The sequence below is a fragment of the Thamnophis elegans genome, chromosome 13 (assembly GCF_009769535.1).
Source record: "Thamnophis elegans isolate rThaEle1 chromosome 13, rThaEle1.pri, whole genome shotgun sequence".
NCBI lineage: Eukaryota > Metazoa > Chordata > Lepidosauria > Squamata > Colubridae > Thamnophis > Thamnophis elegans.
Genome location: NC_045553.1, coordinates 4,588,937 through 4,605,058, shown reverse-complemented (window position 1 = coordinate 4,605,058; position 16,122 = coordinate 4,588,937). Strand labels below are relative to the sequence as shown.

The following is a 16,122-nucleotide window of genomic DNA, read 5'->3' as shown; positions in this document are numbered from 1 at the left end:
TAGTTTTGTTACCCAGCTTTTGCTATGGCCATATATAAAAAAGCTGATACTTTTTGCAAGCCTCGTCTGGAGTCTTAACTCTCTTTGGCATCTCAGTGGCTCGGCATAACCGCTGAAACCTTACAGTACATTCTCTTTTCTCTTTCCAGGTCTGCTTTGCGTTCGGATTCTCCCGCGAAAATTAGCTCCATGGAAAAGAAACTCCTTTTTAAGAGCAAAGAGCTGAAAGACACCCAGGACAAGTGTCACAAGGTATTTATTTACATGGCCGGCTTCCCTCCTTGCTCCAGAAGTCCACAACCCGCCGGGGGCCAACGATCTTCCAGAGGCTGATGTTGGTTGGCAGCTTCCGCGGAGAAGTTTCCTCATCGGGCAGAGAGAGAGCAAGAGAGCGCGGGCGCGAGAGAGAGAGGAGCCTAGGTCATGCCTCGCTCCAGGGCTGCTCCTGTTAGAAGAAGCCCTGGATCCATCCAAGAAGCTTCCAGAAGAAGCTCTGGATCCACCCAAGATCCTTGATCAGCCCAGCTTTGATGTTTCGAGCCTGTCGTCTTCATCTGATGCTTTCTTTCTCTAATTCTCTTTTTTGAGTACTGCAAAGTCTCCGGGGTGTTTTACCCCCTCTTCCCCTTTCTTTCTGCTTCTGTAACTGCGACCGCTTCTTTGATTTACAACGGACCATCTTCTAACTCTTTCTGGAAATAAACTCCTTGTGTGTGTGTGGGATCCGTGGAAACTCCCCGTTTTCCTTTGCGGGACTCCGAGGGAGCGCCGTAACTTCCTTGTTTCTCGGTGGTCCCTCTGAAAGCTATGGGGGGAAATCCTCTTCTGGTTCGAGATGGATTTGGGATAAAGCTAAAGTGAGCCATCTCGGGAGCGAAAGAGAGAGGAATAATAATAATAATTTTAAAAAAAACTCCTCCAATCCGGTGAAAAAAATGATGGTGACTTTTATGCTAACCGGGGACCGAAGAGGGGCTGAATGCAAACAAGCCGCGTGAATGAATGGGGTGACTTAGAATCACTGCCTTTTTGCCCCCCCTCCCCCCCCGAGAAGGAAGCGTGAATTTCCCAGGACCAGAAATAATGGTATTTGCCTTTTAAACAACTTACTAAACCTTCGTCTCTCCGCTCCTGGTGCGCCTTGGATCCCTGCGCGCCTACCGGGAGTCCCTTTTCTTTAAAAAAAAAAAAAACAACCTTTCGATGTCTGTTTGCAGATGGAGCAGGAAATGACGCGTTTGCATCGCAGAGTGTCGGAGGTGGAGGCTGTGCTTAGCCAAAAGGAGGTGGAACTGAAAGCCTCCGAGACCCAGCGATCCCTCCTGGAACAGGACCTGGCTACCTACATCACAGAATGCAGTGTGAGCCTCCCCCTGTGTCCCAGAAATCCCTCCCCCTCCCTCCCTCCCGGATTTAGGGATTTTAGGAGATTTCGAGTTGGCGATTGGGTACCCGCAGAGCTGGTGGCACTGTCAAGAAATTGCTCCAGGCAGTTTTATCGTTTGAAAAGTCCCGTTGAAGTCGCGGGAGCCTAAGGGTTGACGTGATACCAAGGCGAAAGAATGCAGGGAGTCCTCGATTTACGACCACAATTGGGACCCCCAAATTCCTGATGTTAAGCGAGACATTTGTTAAGTGAGTTGTGGGGGGGGGGCTTTGACGCCTTTTCCTGCAGCGCTTGTTAAGTGAATTATGGGTTCCACCACAAAACCGCGGTACACTAAAGCGTGCTCGACGAAAGCGCGTACGTGACGTCATCACAGCGCGACGAAAACAGCACGCTGTGAGCGGTAAACTTAAAATTAACGCGTAAATCTAAACCTAACCCCCCCAAACCTAACCCTAAACCTAAGCCTAACCCTTAACCTAACGCTATACCTAACCCTTAACCTAACGCTAACCCTTAACCTAACACTAAACCTAACCCTAACGCTTAACGTAACCCTAACCCTAACCCTAACCCTTACCTTTATGTGAACCGGCTTGCTTTAAAAGCGCTTTTTAAAGGGCCCTTTTTTCTCCGCGGTCGTATTTGTCGCGCTGATGATGACGTCAGGTACGCGCTTTAATCGGGCGCGCTTTAGTGGACCACGGTTTTGACGGGTCACGGAATTATGGCCGTTGTTAAATTAGCCACACGGTTTCCCCGTTGACTTTGCTTGTCAGAGGGTCGCCAGAGGGGAATCGCGTGACACCTGGAACCGTCGTAAGTGTGAGTCGGTTGCCAAGCATCTGAATCTTGATCACAGGACCCTGGGGACACTGCAAAGGTCGTAACTGTGAAACCTGGTCATAAGTTTCACTCCCCCCCCCCAGTGCCGTTGTAACTTGTAACGGTCACTTAAAAAACTGTGGTAAGTCGAGGACCGCCTGTATTTGGGTCGCGTCTTAAAAGGGCAGAGGACGATTCCAGAGGGATGGGTTTTTTTGAACATCTTGAGTAATGTTAGCTTTGTCAGAGTTTGTTGCAGAAAAATCAAATCCAGGAAGCAGACAAAGATAACTGATTCAGCTGGATTTCATTAACTTCTTTATATACATAATAACAGATGAATAAATGTACAATGCCAATAGTAGATTACAAGCAGGGGAGAACAGTTTAGTTTCATTTCAGAGTTCAGAGCAGACAGAGTAGTTTAGACTAGTTTACTTCTCAGAGCAGCAAGCTCAGAGCTTACAGACTAGTTTCAGTTTCAATTCTCATCTAAGCCATGCCCAGGCTCCAGGCTTAAGTTTCTGCTTCCAAAACAGCCCTCATTGGCTGACCCAGTTGCTATGCTTATTTGCTGGCTGATCTATTCCGGTCTATGAATATTCATACTCCGACAAGCTTAAAGGCAGTTCTTTAACAAGCCTAGATCTGTGGATCTCTCTACGTTGATCTTGTTTAAGGTGTAGTATCAACAAATAGGAATCAAGAAGCATTCATAATTGGTGGATCGGGCCCCAAAATGTTGGCCTTTCCTATGATTGTAACTTTCCAAAGATTTAGATCTTTTCTTAGTCTCATTGCTGATGACGGATTACTTAAGAACTTAAGTGCCAATCTTTTGAGCTATGCCCCATCTCTTAAGAAATGGTCCAGTAGATTTAATTTAATGGTCTCCATTTAATGGTTTCCAAAGGAATAGAATAGAATAGAAAATTAATAGAATAGAATAGGAATGAGTAGAATAGAATAGGATAGAAAATAGCATAGAATAAGAATGAGTAAAGTAGAGTAGAATAGAATAGAAAATAGAATAGAATAGAATGAGTAGAATGGAATGGAATAGAATAGAATAGAAAATAGAATGGAATAGGATAGAAAATAGAATAGAATAGAATGAGTAGAATAGAATAGAAAATAGAATAAGAATGAGTAGACTAGAATAGACTAGAGAATAGAATAGAATGAGTAGAATAGACTAGAAAATAGAATAGAATAAGGATGAGTAAAGTATAATAGATTAGAAAATAGAATAGAATAGAATAAAATGAGTAGAATAGAATAGAAAATAGAATAGAATAAGAATGAGTAGAATGGAATAGAATAGAATAGAAAATAGAATGGAATAGCATAGAAAATAGAATAGAATAATAATAAAGTAGAGTAGAATAGAATAGAAAATAGAATAAGAATGAGTAGAGTAGAATAGAATAGACTAGAAAATAGAATAGAATAGAATGAGTAGAATAGAAAATAGAATAGAATAGAATATGGATGAGTAAAGTATAGTAGACTAGAAAATAGAATAGAATAAAATGAGTAAAGTAGAATAGAATAGAAAATAGAATAGAATAATAATGAGTAAAGTAGAATAGAATAGAAAATAGAATAAAATGAGTAAAGTAGAATAGAATAGAAAATAGAATAGAATAGAATGAATAGAATGGAATAGAATAGAATATAGAATGGAATAGCATAGAAAATAGAATAGAATAGAATAATGAGTAAAGTAGAGTAGAATAGAATAGAAAATAGAATAGAATAGAATGAGTAGAGTATTATAGACTAGAAAATAGAATAGAATAGAATGAGTAGAATAGAAAATAGAATAGAATAAGGATGAGTAAAGTATAGTAGAAAATAGAATAGAATAGAATAGAATGAGTAGAATAGAAAATAGAATAGAATAAGGATGAGTAAAGTAGAATAGAATAGAAAATAGAATAAGAATGAGTAAAGTAGAGTAGAATAGAATAGAGAATAGAATAGAATAGAATAGAACAAAATTCTTTATTGGCCAAGTGTGACTGGACACACACGGAATTCGTCTGGTGCATAGGCTCTCAGTGTACATAAGGAGAATAAAATACATTCGTCAAGAATAAAAAGAGACAATACTTAATGATAGTCATAGATTGCAAATAAACAATCAGGAAACAATCAATATAATCATAAGGATACAAGCAACAAAGTTACAGTCATGCAGTCCTAAGTTGGGAGGAGATGGGTGATAGGAACAATGAGAAGATTAATAGTAATACCGTGTTTCACCGAAAATAAGACAGGGGTCTTTTGACATTTTTGAAATAAGCGCTTGGCCTTATTTTCGGGGAGGCCTTATTATTTTTGAGGCACAGGAGGAGGCGGCGAGCGTGGCCACCTCATGGCTGCTGCTTCATTGCAATATTTTCGGGGAGGGCTTATTTTAGCGCATGGGCTCAAAAGCCCCCGATTGGGCTTATTATCCGGGGAGGTCTTATTTGGGGGGAAAGAGGGTAGTAATGCAGACTTGGTAAATAGAGGGCAGGAGAAGAAGTAATGGATAGAAGCTCATGAAAGGGAGATTCAATCTAGAATTAAGGAGAAATTTCCCGACGGTGAGAACGATCAGTCGAATTTCTTACCCCTGAAAGTCATAGGTGCTCCTATCACTGAAGGTTTTCAAGAAGACATTGTCCAGAACGGTATCAGGTTCTCCTGCTTTAGCAGGGCGGGGGTGGTGGGTTGGACTAGAACAGCGTTTCCCAACCTTGGCAACTTGAAGATGTCCGGACTAGAAGACCTCCAAGGTCTCTTCCAGCTCTCTGTGATTCTGCATGGAGATGGCTGTGATATTCTCATTTCCAAGTTGCTTCTTAAATGACTTTTCCTTTTGGATCGAAAGCCTGTGTTTAACTGCTCTGGAGGCATCTGCTAGAAGATCTCATTCCTGCACCTGAGGTTCACAAGGTGGAAATTGCACCCCCCCCAAAAAAAAAGATGCAAAGCTTCTTGTTCACCATGATTTGGGGTTGCTTGTTGCTTTTTTCCTCTTAGCTTGACTTGGCTTTGGCCCAATCTCGGGCAAAACGGGCCCCTTTTTTGTGTCAAACCTTGCATTTTTTCCAGAGCTTAAAGCGAAGTCTGGAACAGGCTCGGATGGAAGTGTCTCAAGAGGATGACAAGGCGCTGCAACTCCTTCACGATATAAGAGAACAAAGTCGCAAGTTGCAGGAAATCAAAGAACAGGTACAGATAACGCTTGTTCCGGAGGCTGTACCGTATTTTTCGGAGTATCAGACGCACTTCCCCCCCCACCCGCCCCCTAAAAAAGGGTGAAAATGTATACACCAAATGTAGCCAAAAATGCGAGGCACCGAGGAAGAGACGATGGTCTGTGTCAGGAGTCAGCAAACTGCGGCTCTGGAGCCGCATGTGGCTCTTTCCTCCCTCTGCTGCGGCTCCGTCACCACTCGGTGCCACAATGCACAGTGTGCCAGGAGAAGACTCTATGGCAAGGGGAGGGTTTTCCAGTTGTCTCCACAATTGATAGGGCTTTCGGTTATGACAGGTAGAGGAAAAAGTATGCCGCGCTAGGAGGAGACTCTATGGTGGGGGAACTGAACTTCCGGTCAGCTCCAGAATGGAACAGGGGACTTCCGGTTAGGACCTTTGTGGCTCCCGGTGTTTTCTTTTCTGTGGGAAACGGGTCCGAATGGCTCTTTGAATGTTTAAGTTTGCCGACCCCTGGTCTGTGGCAATCCCTGCAGCTTGGGACAGCTGATTGGGGGTATTCCGGGAGGCCGATCCACCCACCAATCAGCTGCTCAGGTTGAATCAGGCTGCAATAATGTGCTGAAGCTGACCTGGCTGTTTGCTCTTTGCTGCAAGGAGGTGTCAAGAGTTTGCAGCAGCAATCCCATTCAGAAAGCACACACAAGTAACTGATTCAGCAGGATTCAATAACCTCTCTTTATATATAATGTAACACATGAAGTAAATATACAATACCAAAAGCAGGTTTTCCAACGTGGTAGTTCAGCAGAGGAGAGGTTTCACTTTCAGTTTTAGTTTCAGATATCAGCAGAGCATGCAGCTTTAGTACAGCACAAGCCACCCCCTGGCTCCTTTCTGTCTCCTTCCTTGTTGCTCACACAGCAAATACTGTTTGTTTCCAAACAGCCCTAACTCTCTCACACACTGACAGGACGCTAGCCAGATGAATACTGTGGATGCTGGTAGGCAGAGGCAGAATATATATTTTTTCTTATTTTCCTCCCCCAAAACTAAGGTGTGTCTTATACTCCGGAGTGTATTATACTATGAAAAAATACAGTATATAATAGCAGCTAAGAAGAGGGATGGCTAACCTTTTGGGCCCGGTGGGTCAGAAATGTGGAAATTGGTTTACTTGGTTCTGAGGGTGTATTTGTTCTGTTGGATTTCTATGAATGAATGAATGAATGAATGAATGAATGAATGAATGAATGAATGAATGAATGAATGACTTGGGGATAGATGGGGAACTCATGAAATTTGCAGATGACACCAAGCTGGCAGGAATAGCCAACACTCCAGAAGACAATCTTAAGATACAGAAGGATCTTGACAAACTTGAACATTGGGCCCTATGTAATAAAATGGAATCCAATGGTGAAAAGAGTAAGGTTCTACATTTAGACAAGAAAAACGAAATGCATAGGTACAGTATAGGTGGTACCTTGCTCAATAGTAGTAACTGTGAGAGGGATCTTGGAGTCCTAGTGGACGACCATTTAAATAGGAGCCAGCCGTGTGCAGCAGCTGCCAAAAAAGCCAACACAGTTCTAGGCTGCATAAACAGAGGGAGAGAATCAAGATCACGTGAAGGGTTAATACTACTTTATAAGGCCTTGGTAAGACCACACTTGGAATACGGCAGCCAGTTTTGGTCGCCACGATGTAGAAAAGATGCTGAGACTCTAGAAAGAGTGCAGAGAAGAGCAACAAAGAGGATTAGGGGACTGGAATCTAAAACATATAAAGAACGGTTGCTAGAACTGGGTGTGTCTAGTTTGATGAAAAGAAGGATTAGGGGAGACATGATAGCAGTCTTCCAATATCTCAGGGGCTGCCACTAGGAAGAGGGAGTCAAACTATTCTCCACGGCACCTGAGGGCAGGACAAGACACAATGGGTGGAAACTAATCAAGGAGAGAAGCAACTTAGAACTGAGGAGAAATTTCCTGACAGTGAGAATAATTAATCAGTGGAACAGAAGTTGCCTCCAGAGGTTGTGAATGCTCCAACACTGGAAGTCTTTAAGAAGATGTTGGATAGCCATTTGTCTGAAGTGGTGTAGGGTTTCCTGCCTAAGCAGGGGGTTGGACTAGAAGACCTCCAAGGTCCCTTCCAACTCTGTTATATGAATGAATGGGTGGATGGATGGATGGATGAATGAATTTATGAGCGAACGGACGAACGGACGACCACATTTCACTCGGAGTCTCCCTGTGATTCCAGAATCTTTCCTCCCCTCCATTTTCCCCTCATGACTTTCCAAGATGGCTGATTTCCCTTTCCCTACCCTCAGGAGTACCAAGCTCAAGTGGAGGAAATGCGACTGATGATGAATCAGCTAGAAGAAGATCTTATTTCTGCTCGAAGACGCAGCGATCTTTACGAATCGGAGCTGAGGGAATCTCGACTGGCGGCGGAGGAGTTCAAGCGAAAAGCCACCGAATGTCACAACCGGCTCCAGAAAGTCGTCAAGGTCAGCTCCTCCAGATTTTTCCCTGGTTGATTTCCAATCTTCTCCGGCTCCCAAAAGGATGGAAAAGAGAGGAATTTGACTCAGTTTTAGAGGGTGGGAGTAACACATACACCCATGGCTTGATTGTAGGCTTTAATTCGTATAGTTACTATTCTTTTTTACATTCGTCGTTCTTATACATTTGTCGTTCCATTTAGAGGGTTATAACATATCATTTGGGTTGCTTTGTTTACCATCCCTCGCCTGTTTTGACACCATCTTCTTTTTCCCTTTCTTTTCTCCTTCCTCTCCTTCCTTCCTCCCTTCCTCCTCTCTTTTCCCTTCCTTCTTCCCTTGCCTCTCCTCTAACTCCTACTCTTCCCCTTCCTCCCTTCTCTCCTTCTCTCTTCCAACTCCCTCTCCTTCCCTCTATCTTCCTCCCCTCCTCTTCCTCTCATTCCCTCCCCTCCTCTCTTCCTGTCTTTTTCTATTGCTGTAGGTTCTTTCTTTTCTCCCTCCCTCCCTTCTCTCCTTCCTTCCTCATATCCTTTCCCTTCCTTCTTCCCTTACCTCTCCCCTACTCCTCTCTTCCTCTTCTTCCCCTCTCCTTCTCTCCTTCTCCCTTCCATCTTCCTCTCCTCACCTCTCTTCCTTCCCTCCTCTTCCTCTCATCTCCTCCTCTCTTCCTTCTTTTTCTATTGTTGTAGGTTCTTTCTTTTCTCCCTCCCTCCCTTCTCTCCTTCCTTCCTCTTATCCTTTCCCTTCCTTCTTCCCTTACCTCTCCCCTACTCCTCTCTTCCTCTTCTTCCCCTCTCCTTCTCTCCTTCTCCCTTCCATCTTCCTCTCCTCACCTCTATCTTCCTTCCCTCCTCTTCCTCTCATCTCCTCCTCTCTTCCTTTCTTTTTCTATTGTTGTAGGTTCTTCCTTTTCTCCCTCCCTCCCTTCTTTCCTTCCTTTCTCTTCTCCTTTCCCTTCCTTCTTCTCTTACCTCTTCCCTATTCCTCTCTTTCTCTTCCCCTTCCTGCCCTCTCTCCTTCTCCCTTCCATCTTCCTCTCCTTACTTCTATCTTCCTACCCTCCTCTTCCTCTCCTCTCCTCTTCCTTTCTTTTTCTATTGTTATCGGTGTCTCTTCCAGCTCTTAATTTTTATTTTCTTGGGGTGGTATTTCCGCAGAACCAAAAATAGTTAAATATCATTTCTTGTTCCCTTTCCTTCTCAAATCTATCTCGATTGTGGTTTTTCCCCCCTTTTGTTTCTTACTTTTGAATATATACTTATATATTGTTATTTTCCTCCCTATTTGGCTTCGTTGTAGACTTTAATTTTGATAGTTAGAGAAAATACAGCTAGTCCTCGCTTTACGATGGTTCATTTAATGACCGTTCAGAGTTACAATGGCAAAGTGACTTGGGACCTATTTTCCCACGGCCACTGAAGCATCCCCAGGTGATCAAAATTCAGACACTTGGCAACCGACTCACTTTTACGACGGGGTCATGTGATCTCGTTTTTGCGACCTTCTTGCCAAGCCAAGCCCATGAGGAAGCCAGATTTGCTGCACAACCGTTGTGACTCACTTAACAACCGCAGCAATTCACTTAACGACGGTGAGAAGAAAGGTCGTAAGATGGGGCAAAACTCATTGAACCAGTGTCTTGCTTAGCAGCAGAAATGTTAGGCTGAATTGTGGTCGTAAGTCGAGGACTAGCTCTGGCAGGTGATAAAGAAACCAAAAGAAGTCATTCTTTAGCATTTCTTTGAAAAGGGAGTCGGGAGGCTGAATTGCTCAGGATTCTGACCGCCAATTATCCGATTCTGTTCTAAAAATGTTTATATTTGCAGCTTGATAAATTTCTTAGCCTGTATGATATTAAGGCCCCCAGGGATTGATGAAAATGGCATTGTTTGCTGTCTGTGTTGCAAAATAATCAGAACAAATACCTTTACGTTCCCCAGTATGGTTACCTTTTTCTGGTCAAAATTAGTCCTTAATAACTGCTTTTATTAATTTCCCTTGACTCTGTTTTCAATACTGCAATGAGATTAGGCTATCTACTTAAGAAAAGTGGGACGCGGTGGCTCAGGGGCTAAGACGCTGAGCTTGTCAATCAGCGGCTTCATTTCATTTCATTTTATTATATTTATATGCTGCCCTTTTCCCCCGAAGGGGACTCAGGACGGCTAACAAATCAAATCAGGGAAGGGCGGGTACAGACAAAAAATAAAAAACGAAACATAACAATGCATAATTTAAAACACACGACAGTCATACCATTCGAGACGGGGGCAACAGCTCTTTAGCCCCAGGCCTGTCGGAACAGCCAGGTTTTAACAGCTTTGCGGAAGGCCTGGAGGGTGGTGAGGGTTCGAATCTCCACGGGGAGTTCGTTCCAGAGGGTCGGAGCAGCCACAGAGAAGGCTCTCCTCCGGGTAGTCGCCAGTCGACACTGGCCGGCGGATGGGATTCGGAGGAGGCCTAATCTGTAGGATCTAATCGGTCTAGTGGAGGTAATTGGCAGCAGGCGGTCTCTCAAGTACCCAGGTCCAATACCATGAAGGGCTTTATAAGTGACGGCTAGCGCCTTGAAGCGTATCCGGAGACCAATAGGCAGCCAGTGCAGCTCGCGGAGGATAGGTGTTACGTGGGTGAACCGACTTAGCAGATCAGCAGTTCGAATCCCTAGCACTGCGTAACCGAGTGAGCTCCCGTGATTTGCCCCAGCTTCTGCCAACCTAGCAGTTCGAAAGCACGTAAAAAATGCAAGTAGAAAAATAGGAACCACCTTTGGTGGGAAGGGGACAGCGTTCCGTGCGCCTTCGGCATTGAGTCATGCTGGCCACATGACCACGGGGACGTCTTCGGACAGCGCTGGCTCTTCGGCTTTGAAACCGAGATGAGCAGCACCCCCTAGAGTAGGGAACGACTAGCATAGATGTGCGAGGGGAAGCATTACCTTACTTAAGAAAGATTCTGTCTCTTTTTGGTTTGAATCACTATTACCTGCAAGATTTCACCTTTATTTCTCCAATAAAGTGAGTGGTGTTTGGAGGTATAAGAAAATTTAGAGCTACATAATTTTCTGTTAATCTGGATCCGGTTGCTAAATTGCATGTTCTGTTTAATTCTCACCTAAAAGGTTAAAGACCAAGGAAAAACGGAAGTTGGAGAGCTGTATTCCAAGCTGGAGAAGGTATGTTTAGAAGTCTCGTTTTCTTTTGTGGAATCCTTCGCGATAACATCCTGGAAATAAATGTCTGTGGGGATTCTCAATCATCCAGATCACGGTGGCCCCAAAGATGCTTTTCTGAAAAAAGGCAAGCGGGCTTTCTTTGTTTTTCTTCTGAAGGCGTTTCGCTTCTCATCCGAGAAGCTTCCCTCAGTTCTGGAGAAGAATTGGAACTGAGAACTGAGGAAGCTTCCGGGATGAGAAGCGAAACCTCTTCAAGGAGAAGCGAAGGAAGTCCAGTTGCCTTTGGAAAACTGAAGAAGCTTCATTTTCATTTTTCATTTACTTTATTTGTATGCCGCCCTTTTCCCTGAGGGGACTCAGGGCGGCTCACAATTCAGGGGGAGGGAAGGACAAACAAGTTACAAACATGAAGACAATACATCATTAAAAAAAGCACAACAGTCATACCATTCGAGCGGGGTTAAAGTCTTTAGCCCCAGGCCTGTCGGGACAGCCAGGATTTAAGGGCTTTGCGGAAGGTCTGGAGGGTGGTGAGGGTACGAATCTCCACGGGGAGTTCGTTCCAGAGGGTCGGAGCAGCCACCGAGAAGGCTCTCCTCCGAGTAGTTGCCAGTCGACATTGACCGGCTGATGGAATTCGGAGGAGGCCTAATCTATGGGATCTTATTGGCCTAGTGGAGGTAATTGGCAGTAGGCGGTCTCTCAAGTACCCAGATCCAATACCATGAAGGGCTTTGTAGGTGACAACTAGCACCTTGAAGCTTCCTGGATGAGAAGCGAAAAGTCTTCAGCGAAAAACCAAGATAGCCCATTCGGTATCCCAGAATAAATACAATATTTGGCTGACTTGTAAGATCATAAAATCAAATGAATTCCAGACTTAAAACGGGGATTTGGGGAGAGACAATAGAGAATGAAGCCTCTGTGCCCTGTTTGACCGCATTAGCATTATGTGGAATCTTTCTGAACGTTTTTATCCACATAAGGAAAACTGCCAATCTTAGACAGCTTATAAGATTTCGAGTATTGTGACTCAAAGCGTGTTGACAGCAGCCGAGGAAAAATCCCTGCGCCAGCTTAGAGGCTTCGAAGACTCGGAAAGTAAGGAGACGTTGAGCTGCGTCAGCAGAGTGGAGAAGGCAAATGAGGGAAGGCTGGCCTAAGAAGAGGTTCAGAGGAATTGGGGAACAGAATAGCAATAGCACTTACACTTATGTACCACTTCATAGTACTTTGAAGCCAGAGGTGGGTTCCTACCAGTTCGCACCTATTCGGTAGAACCGGTTCGTCAAATCTACCGAACCGGTTAGAAGAGGTTCCATCAGTGGACCCGGAAAGCAGGCCACACCTACAGAAGAGGTTAACAAAAAAAATTTGAAACCCACCACTGGTCCTTGGATATGATTACTCTACACTATCATGCTCCTATTTATAAAACTCAGTGCCTCTGTGAAAGGTGAGGATGACTACTGCGGTTGTGGTGCAATCAGAACATTGCGTGTGTTGAAGTTGTTTTAACGCAAACCAAAGATGCCTTTAAAAAAACAAGTTTACATCATATTCTTATGCATGCCAGTGCTGTGTGAGAGGTATTTTAAGATGGTTCTGACAAGTGTCGTCGGCATCTTCATATCTGGTCACGTGGGCGGCAAGCCACTCCCACTCGTCACATGGGTGGCAAGCCACTCCCATGAAGGAGGCCACACCCTCAGAGTAGACTTGAACAATTTTTGAAACCCACCACTGTTTGAAGCTCTTTCTAAGCGGTTTACAGAGTCAGCCTCTTGCCCCCCCCCCCCCCCAACCATCTGGGTCCTCCCTTTACCCACCTCGGAAAGGACGGGAGACTGAGTCAACCTTGAGCTGGTCAGGATCGAACTCCTGGCAGTGGGCAGAGTTAATCTGAAAATGCTGCATTCTGATAGATAGATTGATAGACCAGACAGGTAATGGTGAATCTTTTTTTTTTTTTTTTTGGCTCACATGCCAAAAGCGGGGGGGGAGCGCAAGGGGGGTCGTGCGTGGGAGTGCCACACCCATAATGCAATGCGCGACCCCAGCACGCATGACCAGTGCTCCCCCCCCCCATTTTTTGCATGCTTTTTTCGCCCTCCCCAGGCTCCAGAGGCTTTATAGGAGCCTGGGGAGGGCGAAAACAGTCTCCCCTGGAGGCACTCCGGAGCACAAAAAACGGCCCTATGGGCAAACTGGAAGTTTGGGAACGGACTTCCGGTTTGCTCGTAGGGTCGGATTTAGCCACCTGGAGCCTTCAGGGAAGTCTCCAGAAGGCCTCCGGGGGGACGGGGGGAGATGTTTTTGCCCTCCCCAGGCTCCTATAAAGCCTCTGGAGCCTGGGGAGGGTGAAAACAGCCTCCCCCACCTGCCCGAAGACCCTCCGGAGGCTTCAGGAGCTTCCCTAAAGTCTCCAGAGCACAAAAAACGGCCCTACGGGCAAACCGGAAGTTCGGGAACGGAACTTCCTGTGGTTCGCCATCCCGGATATAGGGTCTCCTGCCTGAGCAGGGGGGTGGACTAGAAGACCTCCAAGGTTCCTGCTCACCTGTTATTCTGTTATAAAGTCATCTAAATGACCGCCCCCCCCCAAAAATGTATGAATGATATCTTTCTCGCCCTTGCAAAATTGAGGGAGCAGGAATGGGGAAGAGATACTAGATGTATGTCTATAGCCTAACGAAGGGAAAGGGGCGAAATGATATCAGTCTTCCAATATTTGAGGGGCTGCCACAACGAAGAGGGTGCCCCCGAAGGCAGGACAAAAAAAAAAAAACGATGGAAACTAATCAAGGAGAGAAACAACCTGGAACTAAGGAGAAATTTCCTAACGGTGAGAGCAGTTAACCCAGTGGAACAGCTTGCCACTTGAAGTTGTGGGTGCTCCATCACGGGAGGCCTTTGCGAAGAGCCTGGGCAGCCATTTGTCCAGAACGGTGTAGGGTCTCCTGCTCGAGCTGCGGGTTGGACTAGAAGACCTCCGAGGTCCCTTCCCATTCTGTGATTCTTTTTTTCCCCTTTGTGCCTTGTCTAGATCAACGCAGATCAACAGGTGAAAATTCAAGAACTCCAAGAGAAGCTGACAAAGGTGAGATTTTTTTTTTAATTTATTGAAAATTTTTGGAAAAAAAAAACTTTTACAAATGTTTACCTCCCTCCCCCTCCCCTCCCCACCCACCCACCCCAACCTCCCCCCCCCGACTTTTCAGAACCAATACAGGGTATAAATCTTTAACAAAGATATTATAAAATAAACTTTAAAAAAGTTAGTATCATCTTTCATTTGAGCTTTAACTCCTCTTTGCTAGGCTAACTTTAAACAGATTATATCATTCCTTGTTTCTTCAGTCATAAGCTATCTGGAATTTCTTAGTCCCATATTTATTTTGAGTATAGTCAATCCATCTTCTCCACTCCAATTTATATCTCTCATTTGAGTGGTCCTTGAGATATGCTGGTATTTTAGACATCTCAGCTAGGTTTGTTACTTTTAATGTCCATTCTTGAATAGTAGGCAAATCTTCCTTCTTCCAGTATTGCGCCACCAACAGTCTTGCTACGGTTATTAAATGCAAAATCAAATTAGTCTCTATAACTGTACAATCAGTAGTTATACCTAACAGGAATAACTGAGCGGTAAACTTTATCCTTTTTTTAAGAACATTTTGCGTAATCCACCATATTTTTATCCAAGGTGAGGTTTTTTTAATGCCGGACGTGCTGGAGAAACTCGGCGGCTTTGATTTTTGGCAAAGAAAGTTGGTGAGAGGGAAGGGGTTTTTTTTTTGTTGTTAATTCCCCCCTACACAAGTTTATAAATCTGCTTTATAGACTTTTCCTGCAAGCTGTAACGCAGAGGAGGGTGGAACGAGAGTCTCGTGTTCCAAAAACAGAGTTAGTCATCCCGCTATTAGATAGGAAGGAGAGGGGGGGGACGGTTATGTGAGGCGGGGGGGGAGGCCTGGAACTGGAAATCGTGATACTCGGTGCTTTCTCCTCTTCACAACATGTCAAGGGCCGGCTTATTTTTAAAAACAAAAAGCTTGAGTCAGAATTGGTATCGGGTAAGAATTTAACTTGAGAAGGCCAAGTCGGGCACACACACACACACTCACCACCGCACAGGTGTGCAAGTGTTTTTCAGCCGTCCAGGCTGGCTTTGGCGATGATATAATGGGCGCGGATATAACGGCGACAGATTGCGCTTGGTTTTAATTTGGCTGGGGGTTTTCATGGATGGGAAAAGGGCCAAAACATAACTCATGGATTCTATGACTTCTATTTGTTTTTTCTTTTCTTTTCTTTTTTTTTCTTCCTGGTGTGGGAAGCCCTCCTGGAGGAAGGAAATCTTAACTTGAGAAATATTAAAAAAAGGCTGAATATTGTGTTTTCCCCACCCCCAAAGGGAGACATGGAGGCATCGACTCTTAAAAGACAGAAAGCAGACTGAGTCTTTCTTAACAGCCACACCCCTCCCCAGCAGATCTTGCAACTGGGAAAACCCTATTGCAACATCTGCTGGGGAGGGCTATTAACTGGTTTTCCCCCCAGTTGCAATGGATGGCTGTGAAAGTTGGATCAAAAGGAAGGCTGAGCACCAAAGAATGGAGGCCTTTGAAGTCTGGTGCTGGAGAAAACTCCTGCGAGTCCCTTCCTTTCTCTCTCTCTTTCTCTCTCTCTTCCTCCCCTCCCTCCCTTTCTTCCCTGTCTTCTTTCCTCCCTCCCTTCCCTCACTGCCTTCTTTCCTTCTTCCTCCTTCCTTCCTTCCTTTCTCTCTCTTTTCCTCTCTCTTCTTCCCCTTGCTTCCTTCCCTCTTTTCCTTCCTTCCTTCCTCCTCCCTTCCTTTCCTCACTGCCTTCCTTCCTCTCTCTCTTCCTTCCTTGCCTTATTTCCTCCCTCCTCCCCTTCCTTCCTTCCTTCCTTCCTTCCTCTCTCTCTCCCTCCCTCCATCTCTCTCTCTTTCCCTCCCTCCCTCTCTTCCTCCCTCCATTTTATAAG

General features: G+C 44.9%; 1 protein-coding gene across 1 annotated transcript in view; it reads left to right on the top strand.

The window, feature by feature from the left end:
* Positions 1 to 16,122, top strand: part of CIT (citron rho-interacting serine/threonine kinase) — a 156,677-nt gene that overhangs the window by 52,525 nt on the left and 88,030 nt on the right. Inside the window, 6 exon segments of the mRNA XM_032228836.1 lie at positions 150 to 252; positions 1,218 to 1,361; positions 5,318 to 5,437; positions 7,761 to 7,940; positions 11,059 to 11,112; positions 14,159 to 14,212. Coding sequence (XP_032084727.1) covers positions 150 to 252; positions 1,218 to 1,361; positions 5,318 to 5,437; positions 7,761 to 7,940; positions 11,059 to 11,112; positions 14,159 to 14,212 — 655 coding nt within the window.